General features: G+C 42.0%; 1 protein-coding gene and 1 long non-coding RNA gene across 2 annotated transcripts; one reads left to right on the forward strand and one right to left on the reverse strand.

The window, feature by feature from the left end:
• Positions 1-483: 483 nt before the first annotated feature.
• On the forward strand, positions 484-1,822 carry LOC147596369 (uncharacterized). The gene is made up of 2 exons (XR_015261497.1): positions 484-1,078; positions 1,616-1,822. It is a non-coding gene; the product is annotated as an uncharacterized LOC147596369 (long non-coding RNA).
• A 3,487-nt stretch (positions 1,823-5,309) lies between these two features.
• Positions 5,310-25,648, reverse strand: REEP5 (receptor accessory protein 5). The gene is made up of 5 exons (XM_086770848.1): positions 25,458-25,648; positions 25,123-25,216; positions 13,667-13,805; positions 9,519-9,687; positions 5,310-8,473 (listed from the first exon to the last, which is right to left on the reverse strand). Exons 1-5 carry the CDS (start codon positions 25,573-25,575, stop codon positions 8,424-8,426), a joined length of 570 nt encoding a protein of 189 aa, XP_086626974.1. The 5' UTR covers positions 25,576-25,648; the 3' UTR covers positions 5,310-8,423.
• Between the last annotated feature and the right edge of the window lie 408 nt (positions 25,649-26,056).

Genomic DNA, 26,056 nt, shown 5'->3' on the forward strand with positions numbered 1-26,056 from the left:
TTCTTTAGGCAAATGGTGTACTGCTAGGAAATGAGATGATTACTACCAGTAGGGAGTTGAAGTCTGACTCTCCCAACCCCTCCCTGCTTGTGCTGGTTTTGTTTAGTGAGGGGGGGCTACAGTGGCAGCTTCTGTAAGAAACTGCTACAAGTTGTTCCCCTTTGTCTGGGTCTAGGGTGGACGTGCTGCTGGCCAGGGCCGAGCCAATTGGTGATGGAATGTTCAGTGATAACGCCTCTGTGATAACCTATTTAAGAAGGTAGGAAACTTAAAAAAAAAAAAAAAGTGAAGAAGCTGGAGCGGGGGCAGAGAGGGGGAAGTGCGAGCCTTGTGTGCCTTGCAGCCTTCACCCTCTGGCCTCCTGCCAGGTGGCTGACTGGGCCCGGCTGCAAGAAGTGGAGAGGAGATGTGAAGAGAACCTGAGAGGCGTCTGCCTGAGCCAGTTGTGAAGAATTTCTTGTGAGAGGAACGGCTGCAGATGCCAAGGTCAGTGAAGAAGCAGGGGGAGCAGTGATGCTGCTCCCGGCAGAGGTTCCCCTGCAGCCCATGGTGCAGCCCATGGTGAGGCCGGCTGTGCCCCTGCAGCCCATGGAGGCCCATGGAGGAGCAGGGATCCACCTGCAGCCCATGGAGGACTCCATGCCGGGGCGGGGAAGGAATGTGAGGAGCTCTTCCCTCGAGGAGGAAGCAGTGGCATAAAACAACATGTGATGAGCTGACCATAACCCCCATTCCCTGTTCCTCCCTCTGTGCTGCACGGGGAGGGGGAAGGAGGCGGAGATAATTGAAATGAAGTTAAGTCTGGGAAGAGGAGGGGTGGGGGGAAGTTGTTTTGTTCTCTTCCACATTATCCTGCTTTGGTTTTATTAATAATAAATTGAAGTGATTTTCCCCAAGACAAATTTGTTTTGTCCATAACAGTAACTTGAATGATCTCTCCCTGTCCTTATCTCAAACGTTGAGCCTTTTTGTTATACTGTCTCCTCCATTCCCTCAGAGAGTGGGGACAGTGAGTGAGAGGCTGCATAGCCTGACCTCGAGTGGGGCAAAACTACAACATCCTCCATCTTTAACTGGGGTCAGTGTTTTGCTTTTTTTGATTTCTGTCTGGCTTTAGAGTAAGGACATGATGTGAGCGGTATTTATTCTGAAATTTGGCATCAGAAAGTTTAAAACACAGCTCCACCTTTCCTGACAGGTTTAAGTTTACAAACTGGACTTCCATTTCTGTATTTCCGGTTTTTTAATAAACTGCGTTCCTTAGAGGGTTAAAAACAAGTGGGTCAGGATGGTAAGTCAAGTTCTTCTGCAGGTCTTTCCCTCTTACTCAACACCTTTCCTCTCTCCCCTTCACTCCCTCTCAGGCCCTGGGGCAGGGAAGATGGTTAGAGGCTGTTGTGGCACTGGGATTGGAGACAAGGCTGCTGTAAAAATACAGAAATACTGCAACTGTTGGTCTCAATGCTATCAATAAAAGTCTTTTTTGAGGGGAAAAAATGGGTTATAATGGATGTATTTTTATTATTTCACCTGTCTCACTTTTACAGTTTTCTGTGAGAATTCGCTTAAGCAGTATCGTTACTAAAATGACACTGTGGTCTGTGGTTTCCTGTAGGTGGCAATGTTAACACAGACAGACAGACAGACATCACGGAGTGGGAATTTACTCTGCAGCTGGTACGTGAGGAACATGGACATGATAGTGTCCCTGCAGAAGGTACTAACATAGCTAATTGAAAGTGTATACTTGCTATTTTCCTATACTGTGTTTTGGGTACCTTGACAAAGATTAAACATTTGACATGGACATGTGAGCTCAGAATCCTTATAACCATCCTTGTAATGATTTCTGTGTCAGCCACAAATGGGAACATTGATGCTGGACATTAAGCAGATCTGAAGACACTCAACTGCCTAGAGCCTTTTAGCCAGAACTTCCTTTGGGGGCAGCACATACACTTGGGATGTTGGTATGGGCTGTACTGAGAGCATGAAATATGGTGTGGCTCCCTTGTGTCCTTCTCTGTCTGTAGCTGTGTCAGAACGGAATGGCATGGCAGGGAATGTAATATTCCCGTTGGAAGACACCTACAACAGTCATCTAGTCTAACTGCCTGGCCACTTCAGGAGTGACCAAAAGTTAAATTATTAAGGTCATTGTCCAAATGCCTCTGAAACACTGACAGCCATGGGGCACTGCCTACCTCTCCAGGAAGCCAGGACCAACGTTTGACCACTTTCTCAGTAAAGAAAGGCTTCCTCATGTCAAGTCTGAGTCTCCCCGATGCAGCTTTGAACTATTCCTACTAGTCTTGTTACTGGATACTGGTTATTTAGCTTCTTCCTGTTACTGGCCTTTATGGGGTTATTTTACCTCTTAGGAAGAAATAACCTCACTTTTCAAAGACCTTCCCCTCTCCTCCCCCAGCACTCCCTCCCCCCGCAGCAAAGAAACAAAGACTTAATACAAATTCTCTCTCCATCTGTTGCTTTGTAACTTCTGAGCTTGTGGAGTTATTTGGTTGACATGATAAGAAGAGTAGGGGTCTCAAAGAAGGTAAGTTCCTGTAAGTCATGAAGCTGAGGCGTTACGTTAGAAGACAAGACTATGGTAATGTATCATCCAGTGAAGAAAATTTCTGTGTCCCAGATGGGACAAGGAAAGGCAAGGAGAATGAGTGTTTGTCTTCCTGGTTGGCAGTTTGCTCTGATGAAACTGCAGTTAATATGCTGAGTGGTCAGTCGGCACACATGCAGCTGCAGATTAGATCTGGTAAAACAGCTACCAAATGAGCTACCTTTTGCTAAAAGCCCTGAAAAGATGTGAGAATTGGATGCCTGTAGTGGCTGGTGTAAGGGAGACGGGAGGAAACTGACACTCAGTTGTAGCATGGGACCTGGGACACTCATTTGTAGCAGGGAGAGAGCAGGGCACACGCCAGGTAGGAACTGAGTATCCTGCACTGTGTTGCTATTTCTTATGAAAGGGAATGTGTGCCTTTTTTTTCCCCTCTATCAAGGTTTGAGGGGGAGGAGGGGGGGTTGGGTGTGGGTAATATACATTAATGAAATTTTTATGAAATTTACACAAATTAGCTCTTATGAAATTTTCTGTTAGACAAGGACAATGAATATCTTGGGAAACAAAATTTGGCTTGAGCAAGCCAAGTTCCTTTGCATAAACAATGCACTCTCTGCTAACAACTATGCCCTTGAAGACAAACAACTGATAAAGAAGAACCCTCCTGCCCCAGAAGGTGCCAAAAGCTGGATGACTGTCAAAGGAACATGAAGTCAGCAAGGATCTGCTTGGGAAAGGGAGAACGAAGATAAGCAAAGAGTAACAGGGCAGATGTGGCCCTGAACAAGCAGGGTCATGCCATAAATCAGCCGCAACAAAGAGACACTAAGGCAGGCTCAAGGAGAGCAGACCTGCTGGAGAAACCCAAGCAGATAAGGAGGGACCCAGAGCACGAAAATGTTTATTAAACTTGGGGGATGTATGGCCTTGCAGGTGCAGAACGTTGACAAAGGCTGTGAATGTACAGCAAAATCCCACTAATTAGTGTACTCAAAGTGAACTCTCCCATTTTAACATGAAAACCACACCTCTAGTGCTAAAATTGCCCCCTCCTCTGATAAAGACCCCTACTCACTGAGCATGCGGAGTAAATTTAAGAAGTATTTTATATTTAAACTGATGTAAGAACTAATCAATTGTGGTTAAGTTGGTGTGACCAAAAGGCAGAGTTGTTACTCTGAATTGTATAAATATGTAATGTGATCATAACCAGATGTGCCAGCTTCGTGGAATGACCACCTAGCACCCATCTCTGCACAGAAATGAGATAAATAACTGCCTCTGCTCTGTGGGCAAGATAGGCCTGCTGCACACCGGGTAAACGATCCCACTTTTAAGACAAGGTGGGAAGGTGGTGTGTTTTTTTTTTCCTATATAGCAGAACTTAGGTCTAATTGAAGGCTTTCAGAATTCTCCTCCTGCAAGGATGCAATAATACAAAATGCCAGGTATGCAAAGTATTATTTGTTTTGTGGAATTCCGTAGCCTCAGCAAAGCTGTCAACTACATGTCCTTCCAAAAAATGCTAAATTTAAGAAAGTTAATCTTTAATTATTTTATTTCATATAGTCATTTGAGGATTTTTTTTTTCTTCAGACTATCTATCTTAATGGTTTATGTACCAGTAGGAAATTTGTTCTTCAGTAAGTTATATGTCAACATGGTTGGACAACCAAGTGGTCCTAGGCTGTTAATCCTCAAGTACTTTTCATTCCATCACACTGGATGTAGAAGTTCTCTGGAAAGACAAGACTGATGTTTGCTATACTTGCACAGTTGCAAAATACGTAGTTTACAGGAAATACTAACTGTCTCAACCTACAAGAATTTTATTTTGGTTTTTTAAAACTCTGTTCTTCTTCCTTTGCATAAGGAAGATAGTGTTGGTTGAACATGAAATGGGAGTGAGAGGTAGCTTAGGGAATTAAGTCACAGGATTTTTGTGTTGATTCTCAGACTATTTAAACAAACAGAGTTGACAAGACTGGAATGCAAACTCAAGAAACTTTCTTAAATTTATGAAATTTAAAAAAAAAGTTGTAAGGGTTTGACCTGAGAAATATTAGTCACATCTTCCACTAATTTTACAATAATTTCTGTTCTTTATTAACTATCTGGCTTTGGTTTGAACAATTTGGTTTCATTTTAGTATCACTAGTGGTGATGTTATCACTGTGGGTTTTTAAAATGTTTTGCTGAACTGGTTTTCCTTTTTGCTGAGTTTGGAATGCGTAGAATAAAGCAGAAGAAATGTCCTACTTAACAGCAATACCAGAAGGAACTGCAAATGTAACCCTCCTCAACCTGCCAAGAACTATGCAGCATTATTTGTTTAGGTCACTTATGGAACACTAGAAAACCAATGGGCGAGGAAGAAACTTTGAAATCACTGTAGTTTACCATTTTTCCTCTGTACGTTTCTAAGGAACACTAAACCTGATTCCTTAGGTAAGCAAGGCTATGAAGTCTGGAAAGCTGCACTGTGTAGGCAGCCACTTGGAGTGCTCACTGTTGAGAACAGATCTGTATTCCAAACTCTTGTTACGGCCTGATGCTCTAAAACACAATTACTTCCTTCAGACTGAGAGAGAGGTTTCTACTAGTTCTACAGTAAAGAAGTTTGGATTAAAAAGTGACTATCCTGTGAAGACAGTCTGCCTTCTTAAAGTAATCAGGTTTTCAGTGTTGATGTATAGAGTTCTTAAGAAATACTGAGGCATCATACCAGTCCTGTAAGAATCTCTTTATTTGTGTCCATTTTTATGTAGCACATTTCAGCTTTAGTACAGACATGGAGCAGCTGTGCATACCAACATTTGCACATAGATGTTGTGAAGGAGACTGAGAAAAACACTGATCTGTGGGGTCAGCCCAGTGGAGTTACTTGCAGGAAAGCATAACTTGCCACAGAAATTCATTCATTTCTACTTACATCAAGGCAAACAAGATCAAGTTCTGGTAACAACAGATGTTAGTTCTATGTCAAGTAGAAATCTGACAAAGGAGCACTGAATTTAGCTGCTGGTCAAAAAATATCAAATTGTAAAGTGTCATGGTTTAACCTCAGTCAGCAATCAAGTACCGCACAGCCGCTTGCTCACCATCCTGCTCCCCAGTGGGATAGCGGAGAGAATTAGGAAGAAAGGAAAACTCGTGGGTTGAGATAAAGACAGTTTACTAGGACTAATAATAACAAAATATAGGGATAATAAAATACACAAAACAATGCACAATTTCTCACCACCCAACGACCAGTACATCTGGTCCTGCACAGTAATGACAGAACAAAAACTGAAAACTCTCCATCCCAGAATAATCCCAAGCAGCGAGAGAAAGAGTAAGAAAGCTGCCCACTGGCCAACCCCCACTTATATACTGAGCAGGACATTTTATGGCATGGAATACTTCCTTTGGCCAGTTTGGGTCAACTGTACTGGCTATACCCTCCCAGCTTCCTGCACATCAGCAAAACCTGAGAAGCTGAAAAAAGTCCTTGATCTCTTAGCAACAACTCATAACATCAGTCAGTGTATTATCAACATTCTCCCCATACCAAACTACATCCAAAACATAGCAGTACACGGAAGAAAATTAACTCCATCCCAGCCAAAACCAGGACAAAGGACAAGAAGCAGACTTAAAGCCTAACAACTGTTAACTTCTAAGAGAGATGTAAGGGAATGTTTTAACCCTTACCTAGAAATGTTTTATCCCCATTAATAACAGTGGAAGAACTGTCAAGTAGTATAAGGAAAGAAAAATAGGTTCCGTCTCCCACTGCAGACCTTGTTAGGCTTGGAAAGTCTAAGACTTAGCAGCAGCTTTTAGAGAAGTAAGTTATGTAGTAATTTGTACCTAAATCAAATAGACTATGAAGTATATTTGGTTTTATTACTTATTATTTCAAGAGCTGAAGCTAAATTACACTGGCCACATGACTGTTATATACGCAGCTGATAGCATTTAAAACACAGCACTAGGATTTGGTGCAGCTTACAGAGAAGTTCAGTGGGTTTAAGACACAGCAAAATAAGACAAGAAATTAAACCACTTAAAGGGTGAGTCACTTCAAACTTACTTGCTTACATCTACAACTTTGCTGTAAACTTTATCCTCTTCAGCACATCCACTCATAACAAGAAGTTGTCATGGAATGATTAGCTGTGCTATTTTACATTTTTTCCTTCAAATGATAAACTGCATGCTCTACTACAGAAAACAATGCACAGTGGGTCTCACATTTCCCCACCAAAGTTGACAGTGGTAAGGGCTGTGTTTTCCATCTTAAAATGCTTCCTCTTAAGACACTTTTACATCTCTTCTTACAATATATATCTCTCAAATTCAAAACTAACCTGCTGTTGCACTGTGTGCTTCATTCATATGCAGTTCTTGCATCTCAAAATTTATAGCAAGATGCAAGAACTGCATCTCAGCAAAATTTATATATCCAACTTGTTGCAGAATGCCCAAAGTCTTCAAAAGTCTATTTTAAGATTAAATCTGTTGAACTTAAGATCAAGGACCAGAAATCACTTTTATTGTCTCAAAAGCTTAAGCTTACCTTCTGCATGTTCTGTGAGTTAGGAACTCTCATAGCATTATTGTAGGCTTTAAAGAAATGTCACAATGGAAATAAGAACAAGGAGATTTCAGTAATTCATGCTGAATTTGTTGCAAACACTGCAGTGTGAAAGAGTAAATTCAGATTCAGATCTAAGAAAAAAAATTATTTTCCGCTGATTGATTGAAAAAAAAAAACAACTTTATTCTCTGAGCAGCTTTGGTTGCATTCTTACCAACTGGTCAGGAATATCCCGAGTAATGACAACCGTATCTCTATTCAGGAAGTTTCAGTGCTCATGCAAAGTTGTTCTTAGTACACACAGAAGAGACTGCAGATTTTTATGAGCAGAAAAAGGTCATGGGAGGTTGTAGTCCATCCCATTAATGATGTAAGTTCTGAGGACCAACACGCAAGGCAGTTAATATTTCAACAGGACTTTAGGAAAAAGTGTTTGTAATGGTATCACTCCCTGGTGAAAGGTGGCTTGTGCTTTTGAGTGTGATCTTAAAAGGCACTCTGTTAGCAACAGATGTTAGATTAACAATAACATGTCTTTACATGACAACTTTGTGTGGCAAGAGGCAAAGAGTTGTACTTTAGGCATCTCGTGCAATTTAATGCACCCATTTCTGGCAAATTACTTCACGCTAACATAAGTTTGATCTCTTGAATGAAGTTACTCTTTCCTATATTTAGTATCTATCCATTTAGGAATACACACACTGTACCAAATATTGTGTTACAACAAAACATGCCATAGTGCATAATCTCTATCATCAGGTGCCTAGAACACACAACTTCATAATTTACAACTTTGCTGGTGGGGAATACATCCATTATGCCATTTCTCACAAGAACTTCCTGTATTTTCAAGAAGATCCATTCAGACTAGTATTTTCATTACACAACAGCTTCATGTTTCCAGATGCACTACACTCAAAGTAACTACATACACAGAGACAACTGAAGTGCAGAGCCTGTAGGATATATACTTTTTATTTATGTTACTGCAGAAACAGCTTGCTGAAAGATTTCTTCTGCATGAAGATGAATAAAATATTTTCATTAAGCTTCAGATGCTGCCCACTGCATTGCTTTTAAATAAAAATGCTTACTTTCTATATAGACACAGCAAAGTAGTAAGCAAACTTACAACACATTCCTTTAATATATCAAAAATGTTTCCAAGGCAATATTATTAAAATTATACCACAGTTCCCAGTAACATCAAGCTTCATAAAGGAGGTGGTAGGGAAACTTTATCCAGTTAACAGTTTAAGTGCTCTTCTTTTCTTCACCCAGTAAGTTCACTGTTGCTTTCTTGGCTGCAGGAAAATAAAGGCAAGTTTAATCTTAGAGACCTACAGAGTAAGTGGCTTATTCAGTGTTCTTGAGCTGCATTTAAAAAATAATTTTCCTTTTAGGTCACAAAAGAAACATCACAAAAGAAAAATCATAGCTTTCATATACACTTACACACAGACATAGTGATAAAACTCATCATTTAAAGATTTTTTTAAAATAAACCGTAAGCAACGAACAGCACAATAAACAGCACAGACTGACTTACAACTATTATATCAATAAATCAGAGCTGTTTACAGTGTTTGGAACATACAGGTTTACAGCGAGAAACATACTACCAAGCTGGTGAAATAGGTCAGGAATAACACTAATGTGTGTGTGTGTGTACATAAATACATTCTTTTACAGAAATCACGCACACACATATATGTGGAAATCTTTATATGTAAAAATAGGAAAAAGAAAGAATAAGTGATGGAATGAGGACAGAAAAATCTTATGTGCAACACTGAAAAGCATTATTTAAGCTACTTGTCTAACAATAATGATTCAGGAAGGGCCATGCAGCAAAATTTCCAAGCATAGTTGAGAAAGACAGATCACTTAGACACTGACAGGAAAACAGCTTAAGCTGGTAAGAGGAAATGAGACCGCATGCATTGCTTAGGCAAAAGGGGACTTAAGGTGCTTTGAAATCTTATAAATAAATTTAATTTCCAATGAAATGTAAATAAATCTTTATTTTAGCTACTTAATAGATTTCCTTCTCTTATTCATAAAACTACCAATAGACATTTTAGAGTGCAAGGGTCCACTATAGAATGCAAGGAAATAGAAGCAAAATCTACACAATCTACATGGTTTGGTAGATAGTATGCTAGAAAGTAAGATCCACTGCAGTCCTCTTTTGCTGGCATCTTCATCCAAATTTAATTTCTCTATTATAATTTACATGGTCTTTTCACAATTTTTTCCCCCCAGAAGGATGAATATTAACTGTAATATTAGAGGTGCCCACAGAAATTCCTCATACTTGATGTGACTACTGAACGGTCTTTTCCTCACCTTCCTTAGTGATGGTATCTGCAGTCTCTGCAGCCTTGTCTTTCAGGTCTTTAACAACACTGTCAAGCTGAGCTTCGTGCTTCAGGAAGAAAGGCCGGATAATTCGATGATAGAGAAACTCTGCCCCATTAGAAGGACTTGGAGCCATGCACCACAACAGGAAGCCACACTACAAGGAAGGAGCACATCTGCATAAGTAGCAGAAATGAACAGGAGACAAGGTGTAGCACGCCCTCCTAACTCTGCCACAGATTTGAGCATATTTAAAACAGTACATTAGCCCCGTTGTTTTGTGTGGTTGCAGTCTGGTAAGTATGCACATCAGTATAGTTACTCACAGTGCATCTTTATATTGGAGTAATTCCACGGATCCTGATAGGGTAAAGGATGAGGGCTCTAGCAGTAAAGGTTATCTGGTAACAGATCTATCAAGATTGCATGAACTTTTTTTTCCCTAAAGGTAGAAGTATAAAACCTGATTAGACAAAACATTAGTCTCTCTGGCTACTTCTAAATGATGTGGCACAGGTATGATTGAAGATCTAGGCCCCTAAATCACTTAAATCCAGCCAAAACACATCCATGTCCTCTCTGCCTCCTTGCTTTGAAAACGCAGCAGTGGAAAGAATGGGATTGTGCGCATCCCAGAGCTAAAGGGACAAAGAGGAAAGACCTATCCAAGCTACACATAGCGCACAGATATGGGCCATGTTTTTGGATCATATAGTTTAGATTGCTTTTATAAAACAATCTGCTCTCTGGGGGGGGGGGGGGGGAAACCAAACACCACAATGCGTGGGGTAGTATTTCTGTATCTTAAAAAGGGGATTGGAAAGACAGCCATTACATGTATTACCAGGAAGTGCCATAACTAGATTTGCTTGAGCTCTGAAAGTATATGTAAAGATTTTACAGGATAAAACTGCAACAAAATTAAGCAAATATTATCAGCAATTGCACAGTTCTTTCCAGACATAAACAGTACAACATAATTCCACGTTAAAAGCCTCTCCAGAAAATAGAAGCATAATAGCCTTTCACAGGCCACCTTTTCTTAAAACACAAACCAAAACTACCCGAGCCTCAGCCAAAATGTACTTTGTTTTGATGTCAGACATGATTAAATGTTTGAGGATTGCCACACGTTTGTCGGAGCAGAAAAGAAGGAGAAAACACAACAGAAACAACTCCTCCTCTTGGAAAAAAAACCCACCACACAATTAGCTAAGTTAGGCACCAAAAAACAAACTGACCATTTAAGCTACAATAAACCCATAAGCAACTTAAATGTCTCCATTTAAATACAGTAGCACTATTATTTAAATAGCTTAGACTTCAGAGGTTTTCCAGTTCTCACAGCCGTATCTACAGCAGCCAGAGAGATGTTTCAGTGCATGTGCTAGAGCTTCTGAAAGTCACTTTAAAAATATAAGCAAAGTTTCTTATTTATTTATGAGGTTTCCTGCACATTGCATGGTGCAAACACATTTCCTAGAAACTAATTTGATCACTAGTATCCCTTCAGGATTCCACCGTGCGTAGCCAGACATTTCTGTCTCCTCTCCTCCCCTTGTACTTTTGATTTCCTGCTGGAAAACTGCAAAGACAAAACCACATCCAAGTATTTGTTTTCATATTACATAAGAAACTCCTAAATAATAATTTGACCATTACAAGGCCAAATTTAATAAAAAGGAAAAAATATAATAAAATCCCTTTTCAATTATGAAAACCACATAGTCTTCTTCAGGCAAGCCTTCCAAGTATTTTGGAATACTTTCCCTCTATTCTTCCTCAAGGGACATTGAGATTGAATGTTCTGTAGGTTCTGCTCTTCATACCTGTAAAATTCTGGCTTTCTCTTCATTGCAGTGCATACCACATTAAAACTGATCCCACTGATACACATCAGTTGAAGAAAACATCTTTAGCTTCTTGGTTTTGGAGGAGATTGCTAGTGCTTCTTTAAGGCCACTTCTCATTCCCCTTGCCGTAGCAAAAACGAGTTCTATATTTGGAGCTGGAGAGGTATCTTGATAGGTGATCTCTTTGAAAAGGATAAGTGATTCTTGGGGATAACAACTGCCTTCTACAGAAGATTTTGCCAAACTAATTTATCATATTTTTAGGTAAGCTTTAAGCTTTATTCTTTCACCTATTTGGTCATGATGTCTGTACAGAGTGACTTAAAGGTGGGTTTTCCCAGAAGAGAAAGAAAGGTTTTTTCAAAGTTTACTGCTCATCAGTGAGAATGCCTACCAAGAACATTTCAATGAATTAAAGGAAAGAATTCAACATGCAATAAAATTTGGCACCAGTAAGCAGCAACTGATGCAGTATCATTAAGTATGGTCAAAGAAAATAAAGGCAAAAAGTGATGGAATATCCATTTTCAAAAGCTTCTATTATTTGGAACTTAAGATAACAGAAATAATAAAATGTACTATCTTAAATTGTTATCTTTCATTAAAAGCTGATAAGTATTGATTTTTGTCTCCTGTTAAAGAATAATTGGCCAATTACTGATAGTTATTTAAATTGTCCCAATATACAAAGAAGTACTTAGTTCTCCTTTGTTTCAGGAAACCCCTCAGCTGTAAGTTCAACTTCCTCTAAAACTAAAAGAGGTTGAATTTTCCCTTTTGTTACCTAGGAACAAAATTAGTAATTTTGATTTTACAGCTTTATCCCAGTCTAGTAAAAAAAAAAAAAAAATTCAGAACTGCAAGGATATACCACTGTAGAAAATGGGTAAAGTCATAATCTTGCTAAACTGAAGGTGAAGAAGTTAAATAACTGCCTAAGTGATTAAGAACAGATTATTCCAGTGCCATAAGCAATCTTTCTGGAGCCTATTCAGATCACATGAACTTGCACTTTTATCACTATTTGGCTTGGTCTGAATATATTAAATAGTCCAACTTTCACATGTGTTACCGATGCTAAACTTCAAAATTAGCAGATCCTTCTCAAAAACCTCGCAAAAACATTAAGCTTCAAACAGAAAAATGTATTTTCACTTTTGATTAACGGAAAAAGAAAAGAGGGGGAAAGAGAGGATTAACTTTGTGAGACAGGCCAGAATATTTTTAGTTTGAAGCAGCAGTTCAAATATGTGCTTTTTCTTAGGGAGCCAGGGAAATAAATGTCCAAATGATTACACAGTTTATGCCCGTTCAAGATTCAAAAGGAACTGAGCTGTCCAAGCCAATACTTGCCTTCAGAACATGGCATTTCCTGGAAAAAGCATTTGGCAACATCAGATATTACCGTTAAAATTTTAAATGATCCCATCACAACAGCTGGCAAACAAATAATTTCAAGAACTTTAGCAGTGCTAAATCACGCAAACAAAGCAAAAGAGACAAAATAGAAGAGCCCATTGACACAGAAAATATTTAACAGTTCTTTAAGCTAAACAACTGGCTCTGCAGCAAGCTAGAATCTCTTCTACCCAAGACCATACACAGTAATTGGCTATCTCCTAGAACAATTTAATATGCTGAGGCTGATTGGCAATACAGTCACACCTTAGTTGAAAAACAAAGCTTGGAACACATTAAGTAAATCATTGTTGGTAGTCAATCCATATTACAGATACGCATTAGAAACAAGCTCTTCTGATACCTTCCATTTCCTTTCAGGAAAGCAGGCTTAATTAAAAATGAAGTCTGTGTGACTCAAACTATTTTTACATTGCAATTCCTTCTTTGCTCTCAGTAGCACAGAACTTAATACTTCCTTTTGCTGCTTTTTGTGATTTTACATTCCACTTTCACTAATGCCCTTAAAGCAAAAAATTGAGCCACTCTGTAGTGTTTACCACATGCTATCATTTTGTCCAACTTTACCTGAACATCAAGACAAAGAACAGTCTTTCCATGGTACTTCTACACTGTTTCTTCTTTCCTAAAACGTGGCAGACTTTCTCCTGCCACCCATCCCAACTTCCCCTCTTGCCTCACAAAACCACCAGCTGTAAACAGATCACTTTCATAGTGCTAAATTACATATAGCCAGCATCTAAAAATAAGGAGTGACCCCAGAATGATTCCAAGGGAATCTCTTGTCAGCTATCCACTCTTGAGGACATTAAATTTGTTATATCAAAGGCTTAATTTTAGGAGAGGGGACATGAACTAACATACCTTTAGCATGTAGTAGAAAGGGAACCAGGACAGAAAGATATCAGAGAAGAATTCCACTATGCTGAAAACGCCATACACAACCCAGTAAGTCAGCCACTGTGTGTCATCATCTTTGTTGGGGCTTTCAATAGCCTTGATTCTGTAAGGAAAACAAAACAAGTGAGCATATCAGCAGCACCAGTCTCATCTATACTGGCGACCTTTTTAATGAGTCAGATTTGTTGTCACATTTGAATCTTCATCACTTAATTGCTCTACACGCTCTACAGAAGAGAACTAAAGAGTATCTATCATAAAATGTGCCCAAGATGTTTGAACAGCAAAGCTTTCACCTACATGTAAGACTTCAAAAATAAAAAGACATTCAAGCTATTTCTAGCTCTGTGATTACAGAAAAAAACCCAACCAAACAAAAAAAAAAACAAAAACCATGAGCATGCTCACCTCATTCATGAAGCAGTTCATGGGACAGGGAAGAGAGGTGATAATCTTTGGCCAGTTCCAGTTCTGGATGCATTGTGGTAATGGTGACCAGAAGACCATTGTATACCAAAGCATTAGTGATCTATGTAACAGTTAACCTGAGCAAGCTGAGGCCTATGCTGTGCAGCACAGATCCCCTGGTCACAGGATAAACTCTGCCAGCTCACTGTAACAGAGGTGCCTGTGGGCAGCTCCCGCTGGGTGCAAGTGATTACACCACCTGCATATCCTTGCCTGTATCCAACAGTGAACATCCTTCCTCTCTGACAGCAGAAACGATGAATAGAGTTGTCACCTTGAAAGAAAAATCCTACAACTTAAATGACCAAAATGGACTAACCTTGTCTACAGACGAGGTCTGCACGGTGTGCTGTGTGTGGATCACAGGCTGAGCCACTGCTGCACAACTTGGGGTTCCCAGCATCCACAGGGACATAAGGTTGACTACATGATTCTGTTTCTTTACAGTGTTAGCTCTAACAAAGAACATTTTAAATTACACTTTACAGAATCTGAATGCCTCTCTTAACTTGGACAATAACAGACCAGCACTTTTCAGTGCAAACAGCATCTACATTAAAATTTTAAATGTAGTTCAGGATTTTGAAGTGCATCTCAAATATCTTTACTCATAATGTACTCATAATGTACATAATGTACATTAATTTACTCATAATGTACATAATGTTTACCTCTTTCAAAAGGTAAACCATAAGATTTGCTCTAACTACTAACAAGCACTTGGTCTACAGAAGCAGAAGAGATCCAGTACCCCCTGCCCATACAGTGAGGACAAGCTATCTGCATCGCCAATTGTTTTGCTCTACAAATCCACTCCTACTCCACTTACAAATTCTGATGTAGATTATGGTACTAGTAGTACACTTGAGGGAAGTCGAGCTTCCTAAGTAATGACTAACTGGGTTTTATTCTCCAGCTGCTAGAAGAATGTAGTTCAAGTTCACACAGTTCTAAAAATAGGAAGTTGAAAGAAAGATGCATATGTGCTTTCTTCAGTAAAAGTCATGGAGACTCGGGATTTGCTAAGTTCCAGATCAGCACTGTAAGACGTTTTAGAAGGAAATGCTAGCAACTGTAAGCCTGATAACATGAAGCTTTAAGAGTATTAAAGAGTATTTGTCCTCTCCACTCACAGGACTAAAATCTGTAGACTCAGTTTAATGAATTTAGTTTTAATTCCTTTATCATTTATTTCCTTAATATCAGCTATATTGTTGCTGAAGCAGCACCTGTGGAATCTATCAAAGGCGCAAAGTTCTCTTTCAGTCCATAAAAACTATTGAGAGTGAGAGAGGTTTGCAGAACAGAAACCACAGAGGGACGGCTGGCTACGAGTACATTTCCTGGTTTGTGAATTGACAAACCCTTTGGACTCTGTCACTTCCTAGTTCTGTAAATTAAGGCAAAAACAAAAACAAACAAACAAAAAAATCAACTATGTCACATGCCTCATGTTTTAGCAAAAGCACTGGCAAACCCATCACACGCAGAGAAAACTGGCATAGATACTGGACAGCATTACTTTGAAATGCAATACGAGGATCTGATACTTAATTTATGCATTATTTCCATTAGTTTGTGGCTGGCTCGCAGTGCCTCGCAACTGGGAGAGCAACAGCCCTTGCCCTACCCCATCACGCACAGTAACGCGCTGTTACTGAGGTACAGCACCACCACAACTGCAGTAAGAGGTTTCCCACCGGCGGACAGCAGCAGGTCTGCGAACTGCTGTTCCTCAGAACGCACTGCTAGGAAATAGCAGTCCAGGCAGCCAGCTCAAAGGTAGTGCCCACCTCAACCGCTCCTCCCCTCCTCCTGCTCTGAACCACATTTTTCCTATGCCAGCACCTCTCAGTTATTCTAATACCACCAGGTGAGGGGGCCCTGTAAAAAAGGCAAACCAAACCAAACAACGAGATAAGGGAGAGGCCTAATGATCTATTTCAAAGCGTGAAACCTACTTCTGGAAGGAAAGAAAGTGACTAGTAAGGAAGTTAGAGCTGTGGATAAATGGAGGAGAGAAAGCAACTAACTGCAAAGATTCTCAGTGTTAAGGAAAACCTGCTGCAGGGTTTCAGCACATGAATTTCTCTGGTTCTGCTGACAACTGCTCCATTAGAGGTACACAGAGGGAGGTTTACTTTACCACAATAAGCACACTAGCTTGGCATTTGTCAGAGAACATTTTGCAGTGAAACTGCTAACGGTCCTGCTGCTTTTCAACCATCTAAAGCCATCCAGGGATTTAAGGAAGTATTGTTTAATTTTTGTTAACGTTGAAGTCATCTTGGTCATAATGAAAATAAATTTAGAATTTCCAATTCTGTGGCAAAGGGCATACGACCTATCCTTGTGTTAATGAGGTACACTTTATTATCTTCTCTCCTGTAAAAACGGATGGCCTTTAAGAGCTCCATAAATGCAATGCCACGGGTGTGCTCCCTTTGAACATGCACCATCTGCTGCCGTAGTTACTTAAGATGGTGTCTTGAAAGGAATACAGGAACATGACACGTTCACAGTCAGATGGTCACAAGCAGCAGTGCTACAAGTAGTCAAAAACCAGTGTGATTTAACCAGCTGATATGCAGTATTAAATCCACACACGGTGTTTTCTTGCACACTGTAGAAAACAGCACGTTTCCTCTCCTATAATGGTCTGACCTAGGTAAACACCATGCAACAAGCTCGGGTGACAGACCCCTACCACACCAAGATAACAGCCAGCTTGCTGTGCCACACAGCCAGCAACATCAGCTCTGGAGGAAGAGTAGAAACTGCATCTGTTAGCCATGACTGCAGTCCCAAATCCATTTACTGGGAGGGAAAGAAGGAAAAAATGGATAAAGTAGGGCCGTCAGTGAATGAAAGTTTCTAAGTGAAGTCAAAGAAAAGCAAGTATTTTATTTCCCATTCAGAAGCAGAATATTTGTAAGTCCCTCAGCTGAGACTGCCAGTAGAAATCCATAGTCTAATGTGTCCCTTTTTAAATAAAAGGACAAGAGTTATCTCCATCCTTTGCTACTTACACACTATTTCAATAGTGAGTCATAGAAAATACTCGTTATCCAAGAACAAATAAGTACGGTGAGCTATGCAGAGTATCTGAACGGATAGGGATTTTCGTCCATTTGTAACTACACTCTTTTCAATACGAGAATCTCACTCTAATTAAACTTACAAGTTATTCTACAAGTTCTTCGGTATTAACCTGGCGTAACACTCTCCAGTTAACCTTAGGAGATATACATACGTATTACTTCAAGCCAATAACATGTTGTTATTCTTCATGTTAAGTCACAGATCAATCAGTCTGATATTCAAAATGCAATCTCCAACGTAAGTGAAAAACAGATCAAGAGACACTGGGAGTATAGACAACTTCAGGACAGCCTTCTTGTAATGGTTATTTATATGCTGCAAGAGCAGATGAGTCTGTCTCATCAGCACATAACATGAAGATTTCCTAACAAAGGAAGAAGCATCCAAAGCCTAGAGTTTCAAATTTAAAAATAAGAGATACCCTCAGGTTTTTGTAAGTTTTTTCTAATATTGATACGATGAAATTACATGTTGGTTATGTATAGTAATTACATATCAGAAAGGATTTTATATGATGCTTACATACTGACTGTAGAGGATTTTAAATAAAGCCTCAAACAACTATTTACAGTAGCTACACATGTCAGAGGTAAGAGCAATCACTAGGAACAGCTACCAGTAGACTCGATGGTAAATACCACAGCTCAGTTCTTTCAAACACAGATGCCTGTTCAACAGTGAAAACGGCCTGCTGTGGGTCGCACTGCAACTTCTGCAGACAGATGGGGAGCCAAGGAAAAACCTCATTTTTAGCCAGATCTGTCCCTCAATAACCCCGCACATTTTGTGCACCTCTGCTTCAGTTTTACAACGGGTGCTATACTAAACGAGTAGGCAGGCATATTCATGACCCTCTTTGCCAAGCGTAACACTTCTTTTGTCCTGTTTAACTTAAAAAAAAAAAATTAAAAATAAAACAAAACCAACTGAAATTACCTAAACTTCTGGAGCTTGTACTGGTCTGCTCCAACTCTTTACAGCAGATTGTGGTGATTTAAAAAAAATAACTTACTTCCAGCTACCTATCCAGACACTCCTGTGGGAGCAACACTCCACTGCACCACAGACTCCCTCAGTTTGGTGCCTTCCTGCCATCCTCATTTCAGACTCATTGTAGCAGGCTGCCTCGGTGACACCTGGCATCATTTCACTGAAACAAGTACCTGCACATTCATACTTTACCATCTTGTCTTCTACATTTTCATCCATCAGTTAAAAGCCACCTGTCTTCCATCTTTCCTCCTCCCTACCAACTCAAATAGCAGAGTCATGCATTTGCAGATACCCAAAACACCTTCTTGCCAAATGCACTTACACAACTGCTGCAGCGTAAGTCTACCATCTTCCCTCTCAAAATTTTTATGTATCCAGAAGATGGCAGCAGACAAATTCACAGAAGATAGCAAGGGGGCTCATTGTCCATGCAGAGACAGATATTATTAGGAGACAAGACCAAACAATGTGACAGTAGTACAAAGGGTTCTACCTTTGTTTCTTCAAAGGAAACAGAAACTGAGGGAACAAAAGGAGCACATGCCATTTTGCTCACCAGTGAAGCGGGTCCTGCAGACTACATGTTAACTCAGCACAAAGGTAGACCTCTGCAAAAAAAGTAGCAATCTTTTCATTTCATTGCTCTCTGCTCATTCTTGGCCCGCTCTCTTCTCAAACAAGTATTTGTAGCAGCACAGGATGAGACAGTTCCAGTTCTCACTCAGGTTAAAACCAGATTCCCCAAAACACACACCCACGCAGGCTTTTTGTGCTGGGATTAACATGCGTCAGTGCCTCAGTCCAGCCTGCCAAACCATGCCAGTTTCTGCTCGCTGTGCCACACAGGCTGGGCGATGCGGGTGGTGCTGCGCAGCAGGAGCTCCAGCAGCCTTCAGCTCTCCACTCCCAGAGAAGCCACCCACACACCCTCTCTGGAAGGGCGATTTCCTTCACTTCCACTCTTAACATCGGCAAAGAAAGTCACTGTGGCCTTCAGCAGAGCTGACCTGTGTACGCAGCCTCTGGCTAAGCTTTACCAACTTCACTGCTGGCTGTACTCGTCCATGCTAGCAGTGCGACCAGTACTGCCACACTGCCCGCTATGTCTAATCCCAGCTTGTACTATGCAAGTCTTTCAGGTTGTCTTTTCTGAAGGTATCACCAGGAATGAGAAGTAGCCTGCAGTGAGGGAACTTTGGAAAAGGCCACATTTTACCTGCATAGGGAAGGCATGCCACCAGAGGAAGCTACGGATCTATGACATAACGCATCTCTGCTTGTGACAGACAATTTTGTTAGAAGGGAAAAAAGTGTTTCACATGCTTTGGCTGCCTCCCCACAGCTGTTACAGTTGAGGATGCAGGCACCGAGATGAAACAGTACTGTTGTGATGAAATGGAAAAGAACTGTGGCCCTGCTACATGCTTACAACACTACCCAAAGAATAAAAGTTACATTTTCCTGTCGACCTACCCTGCACCCTGGAGACTATATATCAGTGTAATTTTGTTACAGCTCTCGGACTGGTTTTCAGTTCTGTTTACTGCAATATTGGCAAAAGAATTACAGTACAGCCTTAATTCATACAAATGTACAGCAAAGTATTAAATCATAGTGCAACATTTTCAGACTCATCTCAGTAAAATGTTGCTGTTTGCAGGTAATCGCCGTGTAAGGAGTTTTTAAACTAGAAACAAAAATCCTACAGTTTTACTTATTGAATATAACTAAAAAATTGGCTTATCAGGGAGTGGGAAAGGGATTCAGGTTTTAGGCTGAGGACTAACTTCTGGATTGAGGCTGGTCTGCAGAGACCTGAAGAATCTCCTTTATGAGTACAGTGCTAGTTGCTAAGCTGTGTAGCAGTAACATTTTGCAATTTTTCTTTTTTAAAAAAATAGTAAGTTTTATGCAGTGTTCACAGAACCTCACATGAAAGTTTGCATTTCCCAACAGCTGAAGGCAGCCTCATTATCCTCACTTAAGAAGTATCTTGCTCATTGTATGCACAGTGCAGTACCGCAGTGCATCGTGACCAAGGAGGTCTGGTAAAAAGGCAAAAAGCAAGTAAGTTTGGAAGAACTGATTTGGCAGAACATATACAAAAAACTCCAAATATCCTTGTAATTGTTTGAAGCTCCACAAAAAGAATACCAGATGGGAGAGGAAATAGCGTTAAGTGCAGACAGATTTGGAAACTTTCCACTTATATTTATACTGAATGTTGTGAATTTGGTTAGATATACCAACTCTCGCATCACTTTTACAAAGCAGCAGCAGAGCATTACTTGTGAACATTAGCATGTCATGTAGCATTTTCCATGAAGGAAAAAAGTAAGCGTTCTCCTCAAAATTTGTTAAGAGAAAGCAAATTTGCTGCCCTAGCTCTCATCAAATACAGGAACGATTCTACATTTTCTAACCAACTGTGACCAAAGAAAAGTAGTGTTCCTGTTTTAGAGGTATGGAAGAGACAAAGGAGCTAGGAGACAGGCTCAAGACACCATGACAATATTCAAATTAAGATGTGAATGTCTGTTTATGCTTCTCTACAACCAATTTAGATTGTTTCCTGTTATAAAATGTCAGGAGCAGCCCTCACATAGTAAAACCAGCTAAACTGCAGTAACAGCATAAAATTAGCCAAAGCAGAAAGAGGCATGATTGTATCACACTGTTTTTGTCCCTTGAAGACACCAGTAATAAGTTCAGACATTTTACTGCCCAAAGCTATTTTCATCTTTGAAATTTTTAAACCAACATGACAGCACTTCAGAAACTTCCAATCCTTTGCACACACTTCTTAGTCATCAAAGGCTCCCTTCCTGCTTGCGCTCTCATTTTTTTCAAGGCAGTTAACCACCACTGATTGTGGGAGGAGCTACATTTAACAGGCTAGCTCTGGAAAGTTTAAAGAAGCAGTGAAAATACTGGCAATGTTATTCACACACTGCCAACACTCACTTTTTCCATCTACTAGTCTGAATACCACCTTGCGCCGTTAAGGCTCACTGAAAGTATAAAAAGTTGCCTCCATCATCTGTGGTAAACTTTTCAATGCTGGCCTACCAAACACAAAAGCCTGCAAACAAGTATTAGATTTCAACTTAAAATTCATTATTCTACTTCGTACATAGTGGTCAAGAGAATTTCAGGTAGGAAGAGTAGGGTTTTATGACAAACTTTAATCCAGATTGTTTCACTTAGGGGGAAACAGTCAGATAACATTTCCTTGGAAAAACACTGCTTAATTTTGCCTACATTAAAGAGCCTTGGGAGGGCCCTTGCTGACAACATGACACAGAAGACTTGGATTTTGGGGAAGGTTTTGTATCACTAGAGAAGAAACTCCTCCATGTATAAAACCACTATAGACTTACACAAAGCAAAGCTGATGGTGAACATGAACAAGGGGGAAGGAGAAGGTAAAACAGCTGTGCCTGCCGGAAACTGTGACCGGCATTAACTGGGGAGCTGCTCCCTCCCCTCACACTGGCTCTGAGTGTTGGCCAAGGCCAGCACCGTGGTGATGTGAAAGCAGGCAGCAGCGCAGCGGCAGCTGTACCACTCCACGTCGCTGGCCAGGCACACCCCATCTGCTACGTCTAACCCAGCAGCTACCGCCTCCAGCACTTCTCCACTGGAATTCGCACCTGCTGCACGGCAGGCACTGACAACGAATACAGAGAACTATGTAAGCAAAAGAAAATAAGCTACAGAATTATACAAGGCCTGACAAGCAGATCGCTGCACATTTGTAAAACTGCCCTGGTGTCATGTGTGAACAGACCGAAATCTGAGCTGAGCATCCTTCTATAGGCTTGTTTTTTCCCCCAACGTATTCTCTTTCAGGCAAGAAAGAGGTGATGCCCCTCGCAGAACAGAGACATCTGTCCCACTCCTTCAAGAGTGCCGCCTCTGCTGAACAGAAGCCTGACCAAGTACTTCACTGTTTACTCACTTTAAACAATTCAGTCACTAACAATGCAGAAATTATACACTGATCTACTTCGCAGAAGAAGTAAGTCAGTTAACGGGGGAAAAGTAATCTGCTTTTTCTCTTTCAGTACCTTTCTGAGACATTTCAGGCTTGGATCCATTGTTGAAACACCTGCGTAAACATCAAACTAACACCCTGCACAATTCGGTCCATCTCCTGCTCCTGGACTCTTGCAGAAGCCACAGCTTTTACAGGAAAAGCCATCTGTGGGTGTTTGCAGCTGATGAAAACAGCTGAAAATTGGTTTTAGCCCAATGCTAGGAAGCAAATCTCACTTAGTTCTGTTAGTTCATATGTATAGCAGGCTCTTCAGCTGTCTTTTCAAGGGGGACAGACTGAATAGAGAAGAGGAATAAACAAACCCTGGCTAGCGTTCTTTATACATTAGGTTCTTATGCTAGTGGTCTTTATGCTTTATGAGCACTGGGGACAGCACTCTGCAGCACCCTGACTACAGTACAAGACCCAGAGCAGCAGAAAATGAGAGGAGGTATCACTCCAGTAATTCAGTTCTCTCTTCTCGCTACCTAGCTCTGCATTTGCATAGAGACTCTACGGTAGATATGGAGAGCGGCATGGTAGCTCCAGGACAAAAACAAGCTCTGGTAGAAGGATAATCATCAAAGAGGTCTCTTGCTCTTTTTCACGGTGAGGCAGCCCATGCTTGACTCCAGACTGAAAGCCATCTCAGGAGATAGCACAGATGTCCCAGTGTGCTGCTGTCAAGCTCGTCCCATAACCCTACACGGGCAACATTGCCTATCCTGAATTCACACACCTCACCCCTAAAGAAGGGGAAACTGAACGGGGACCACGAAAACGAGTGCACTAGCACATGCCCTCCTATGTCACCTCTGCAGACACACTGCTGGCTTTGCAGCTTTGTGGACAGAGCAACACATATGGGAAAATGCTACGTACCAGCTCCGTACTCGGGAAGAAAGGGAAGGGGATTGAGCCCACCTGTGCTGTCTGCGGGCTGCCACTGAAAGCCACTGGCACGCGGCACATCATATGCACTTTAAATTAGATTTTCACCCAAGATTCTGATTTTCTCTTAGAAATGTTTCAGCATTGAAAAGACAGCTGTACTTATGTGTGTGTTTTTCAGGGGTTTTTTGTTTAAGTAAAATTAGTAGCCAAGGACAATGGCATATGCACCCACTACTAAACAAAACAAAACAAAAAAACAAAACCCCAAACAAACAAAAACAAAAAACCAAACAAAACAAAAACAAAACCCCCCACCCCGTGGTACCAATATGCAGGATGTAACTTTTCACATTAAGACACATTTAAAACCACCTTCCAGCATGAAGAAGGGCAGGCATTTTACAAAAAAAAAAAAAAAATTTAGAATAAAATAATTTTCCAGATTTGGAAGAAAAAAATCGGATGAGAAAAACCCATTATTTGTATTTGATTTGCTACTGTCTTGCCTCCACACCTCTAAGAGCTTTTATTATCAATTTATTCACCATTGCATAACAGCAGATTTAAAATAGAATCCCAAACCAGTTTTAAAACCAATTTTAAAATTTTATTAGGATTTTAGAAAATAATTATGTAAGTTTAAAAGTGACCTAAGTCCAGCCCAAATTATTACATAAGCATAAATCTTACACAACTGTTTTAAAGTTGTGAAACTGCTGGCTGACATTTTCACTTTCAGATTTTAACGAAAAAATATTTTTTAACTAATCTTTTCACTAAAAATTGCCTTATAGAAAAGAAAACCTAAGTTTCTGCAGAATTCTTGGCCTATAATCTCATAAATTAGTGCTCACTGGAAACAGTATTTAGCAAAGCGTTGCTTCATGTCAGGCAACACAACTAGAAGATGTTTCAAGAGAGTCTAAACTAATTCAACCTCCCACATATCTGAAAAAAAAAAAAAAAAAAAAAAAGAAAAAAAGAAAAAAAGAAGGAACCTACTTTGTATTGTCCAGGAGCTAATTGCAGAAAACATATTTTTAAAAGTTGCTGACTGTATTTAGACTGAGTTACGGAGAAGGGAAGCACTGCGTTTCAACAGTATAGCAGTACAGGTGGGAAGGACTTCCATTTTATGAACGCGTTAGGCTACACAGAAGGTTTTCCTTAGTCCATTCCTGAAGCCTTTCGGATCGTACTCCACTGTAGTCTTACCTAACAGGAAATCCATCTCATAACAATATAACATCCCTGAAAGAGATCAGATGCTCTTAAAAACAAAACACCTAAGGAGGCTTGCCTTTGAAAAACGAAGTATTTTTAAGTCTTTTACACCCAAGAGGAGCTACAGCGTCTTCCTTTCCACCTTCTCATCAGCTAGATGGTTCTGGAGTAAGGAGCACTCCTTAACACATCGGTGTCTCCAGCCCCTTACAGTACCTACAGCTCCCTGTCAAGCCTATGCTGACACCGCACCAGCGCCTTCCTGCGCACCTGGGAGCATCCTCCCAAAAACATCGGTGTGAGTTTCAGCAGATACTGATACCGCAGCGGTTCTGCCGCCCGTTACTAGCGGCAGGTAAGACACAGCGATCCGGCTCCTCACCGAGGACGGGTTTGCAAGCGCGGACCTGACCCAGCACCCCCGCCCGTAACTCGTTACCTAGCACTCGCTAGACGGCAGAGACCCCCCCTCTTTACTCAGCGCCTGGCACCTGTACACGCTAAGGGAAACGGGTGGGCGGGAAGGAAAAAAAAAAAAACCCACAAATCCAGGACTTTTGGAGCGGGGTCCTGGAACGCCACCGCGACAGCCCGTGCGCCAGGGCAGGGCTCTGATTTGGCAACCGCACGCTCCAGGCGGCGGGGCGAGGCGGGCAGCCCGCGGGGGGGGGGGGGGGGGGGCGGCAGTGGCATAACTCACGAGACGTAGGCGGGGTAGCCGAAGCCGATGACGTTGCAGAGCAGGGACGCGCCATAGCCCACCACCAGGTACACGGCCACCGCCCCGATGATGGCTGCGCGGGGAGAGAGCAGAGAGCCGTTAGCATGGGTGGGAGCCCCCCCCGCCCCCGCGCTCCCCGGGGCGCCCCAGCGCCGCCGGCGTAGCCCGAGGAGGAGCGGGAAGGAAGGGCGCGGCCGCCGCCATGGGCCGTTCCGCACCTCCCCCCCACCGCCCCAACCCCTGTTGCGAGGCGCCCCCCGGCCCCGAGCGGAGCGCGGCAGTTAACGGTAGGGGAGGCGGCGGCCGGCGCTCACCGGTGGCGATGTAGGTGCGGTTGACGCCTGTCTTGCTCTCGATGCGTTCGAGCACGGCAGTCATGCAGTTCTTTTCGTGCAGGAACCGGTCAAACCTCTGCCTCATCGCCGCCGTCATGGTCGCGGGTGCCCGCTCCTCAACCTCCGCAGCCCCGGGCGCACGGTAGCCGACCGGCAGGCTCCGCCTTTGCCACCGCCGCCCCGCCCACATCCGCGGCGGGAGGCGGTACCCCGGCCGCACCCGACCGGCGGGACGCGGCGGGGCGGGGGCGTCACGCCGCCGCGGGGAGCCATGTTCCGCCGGCGGTCGGAGCCGCGCTGCGAAATGGAGGTCGGGAGGTGTCGCCTGGCCTGGGCAAGCCCCCCGCCCCCTCCCGCTCCCTTGGGTTCTGGGGAGTCCCGGCCACAGGCAGTGCTGCGGCACGGGGGGAGGGGGTGAAGCGGCGTCTCCCTGCGGCCTCCTGCCGTCCTCGCCCGGCGAGCAGCCGCTCCGGTCCGGCTACGGCCCTGTCTCTGCCGAGGCGCCGGGACTGAGTTTCACGTTTAGAGGGGAGGCCTGGGATATGCCTGCAAGGAGGGTGCTCCCTGTTCAAGTGAGC

This window comes from Chlamydotis macqueenii, chromosome Z, assembly GCF_036417535.1.
Source record: "Chlamydotis macqueenii isolate bChlMac1 chromosome Z, bChlMac1.mat, whole genome shotgun sequence".
NCBI lineage: Eukaryota > Metazoa > Chordata > Aves > Otidiformes > Otididae > Chlamydotis > Chlamydotis macqueenii.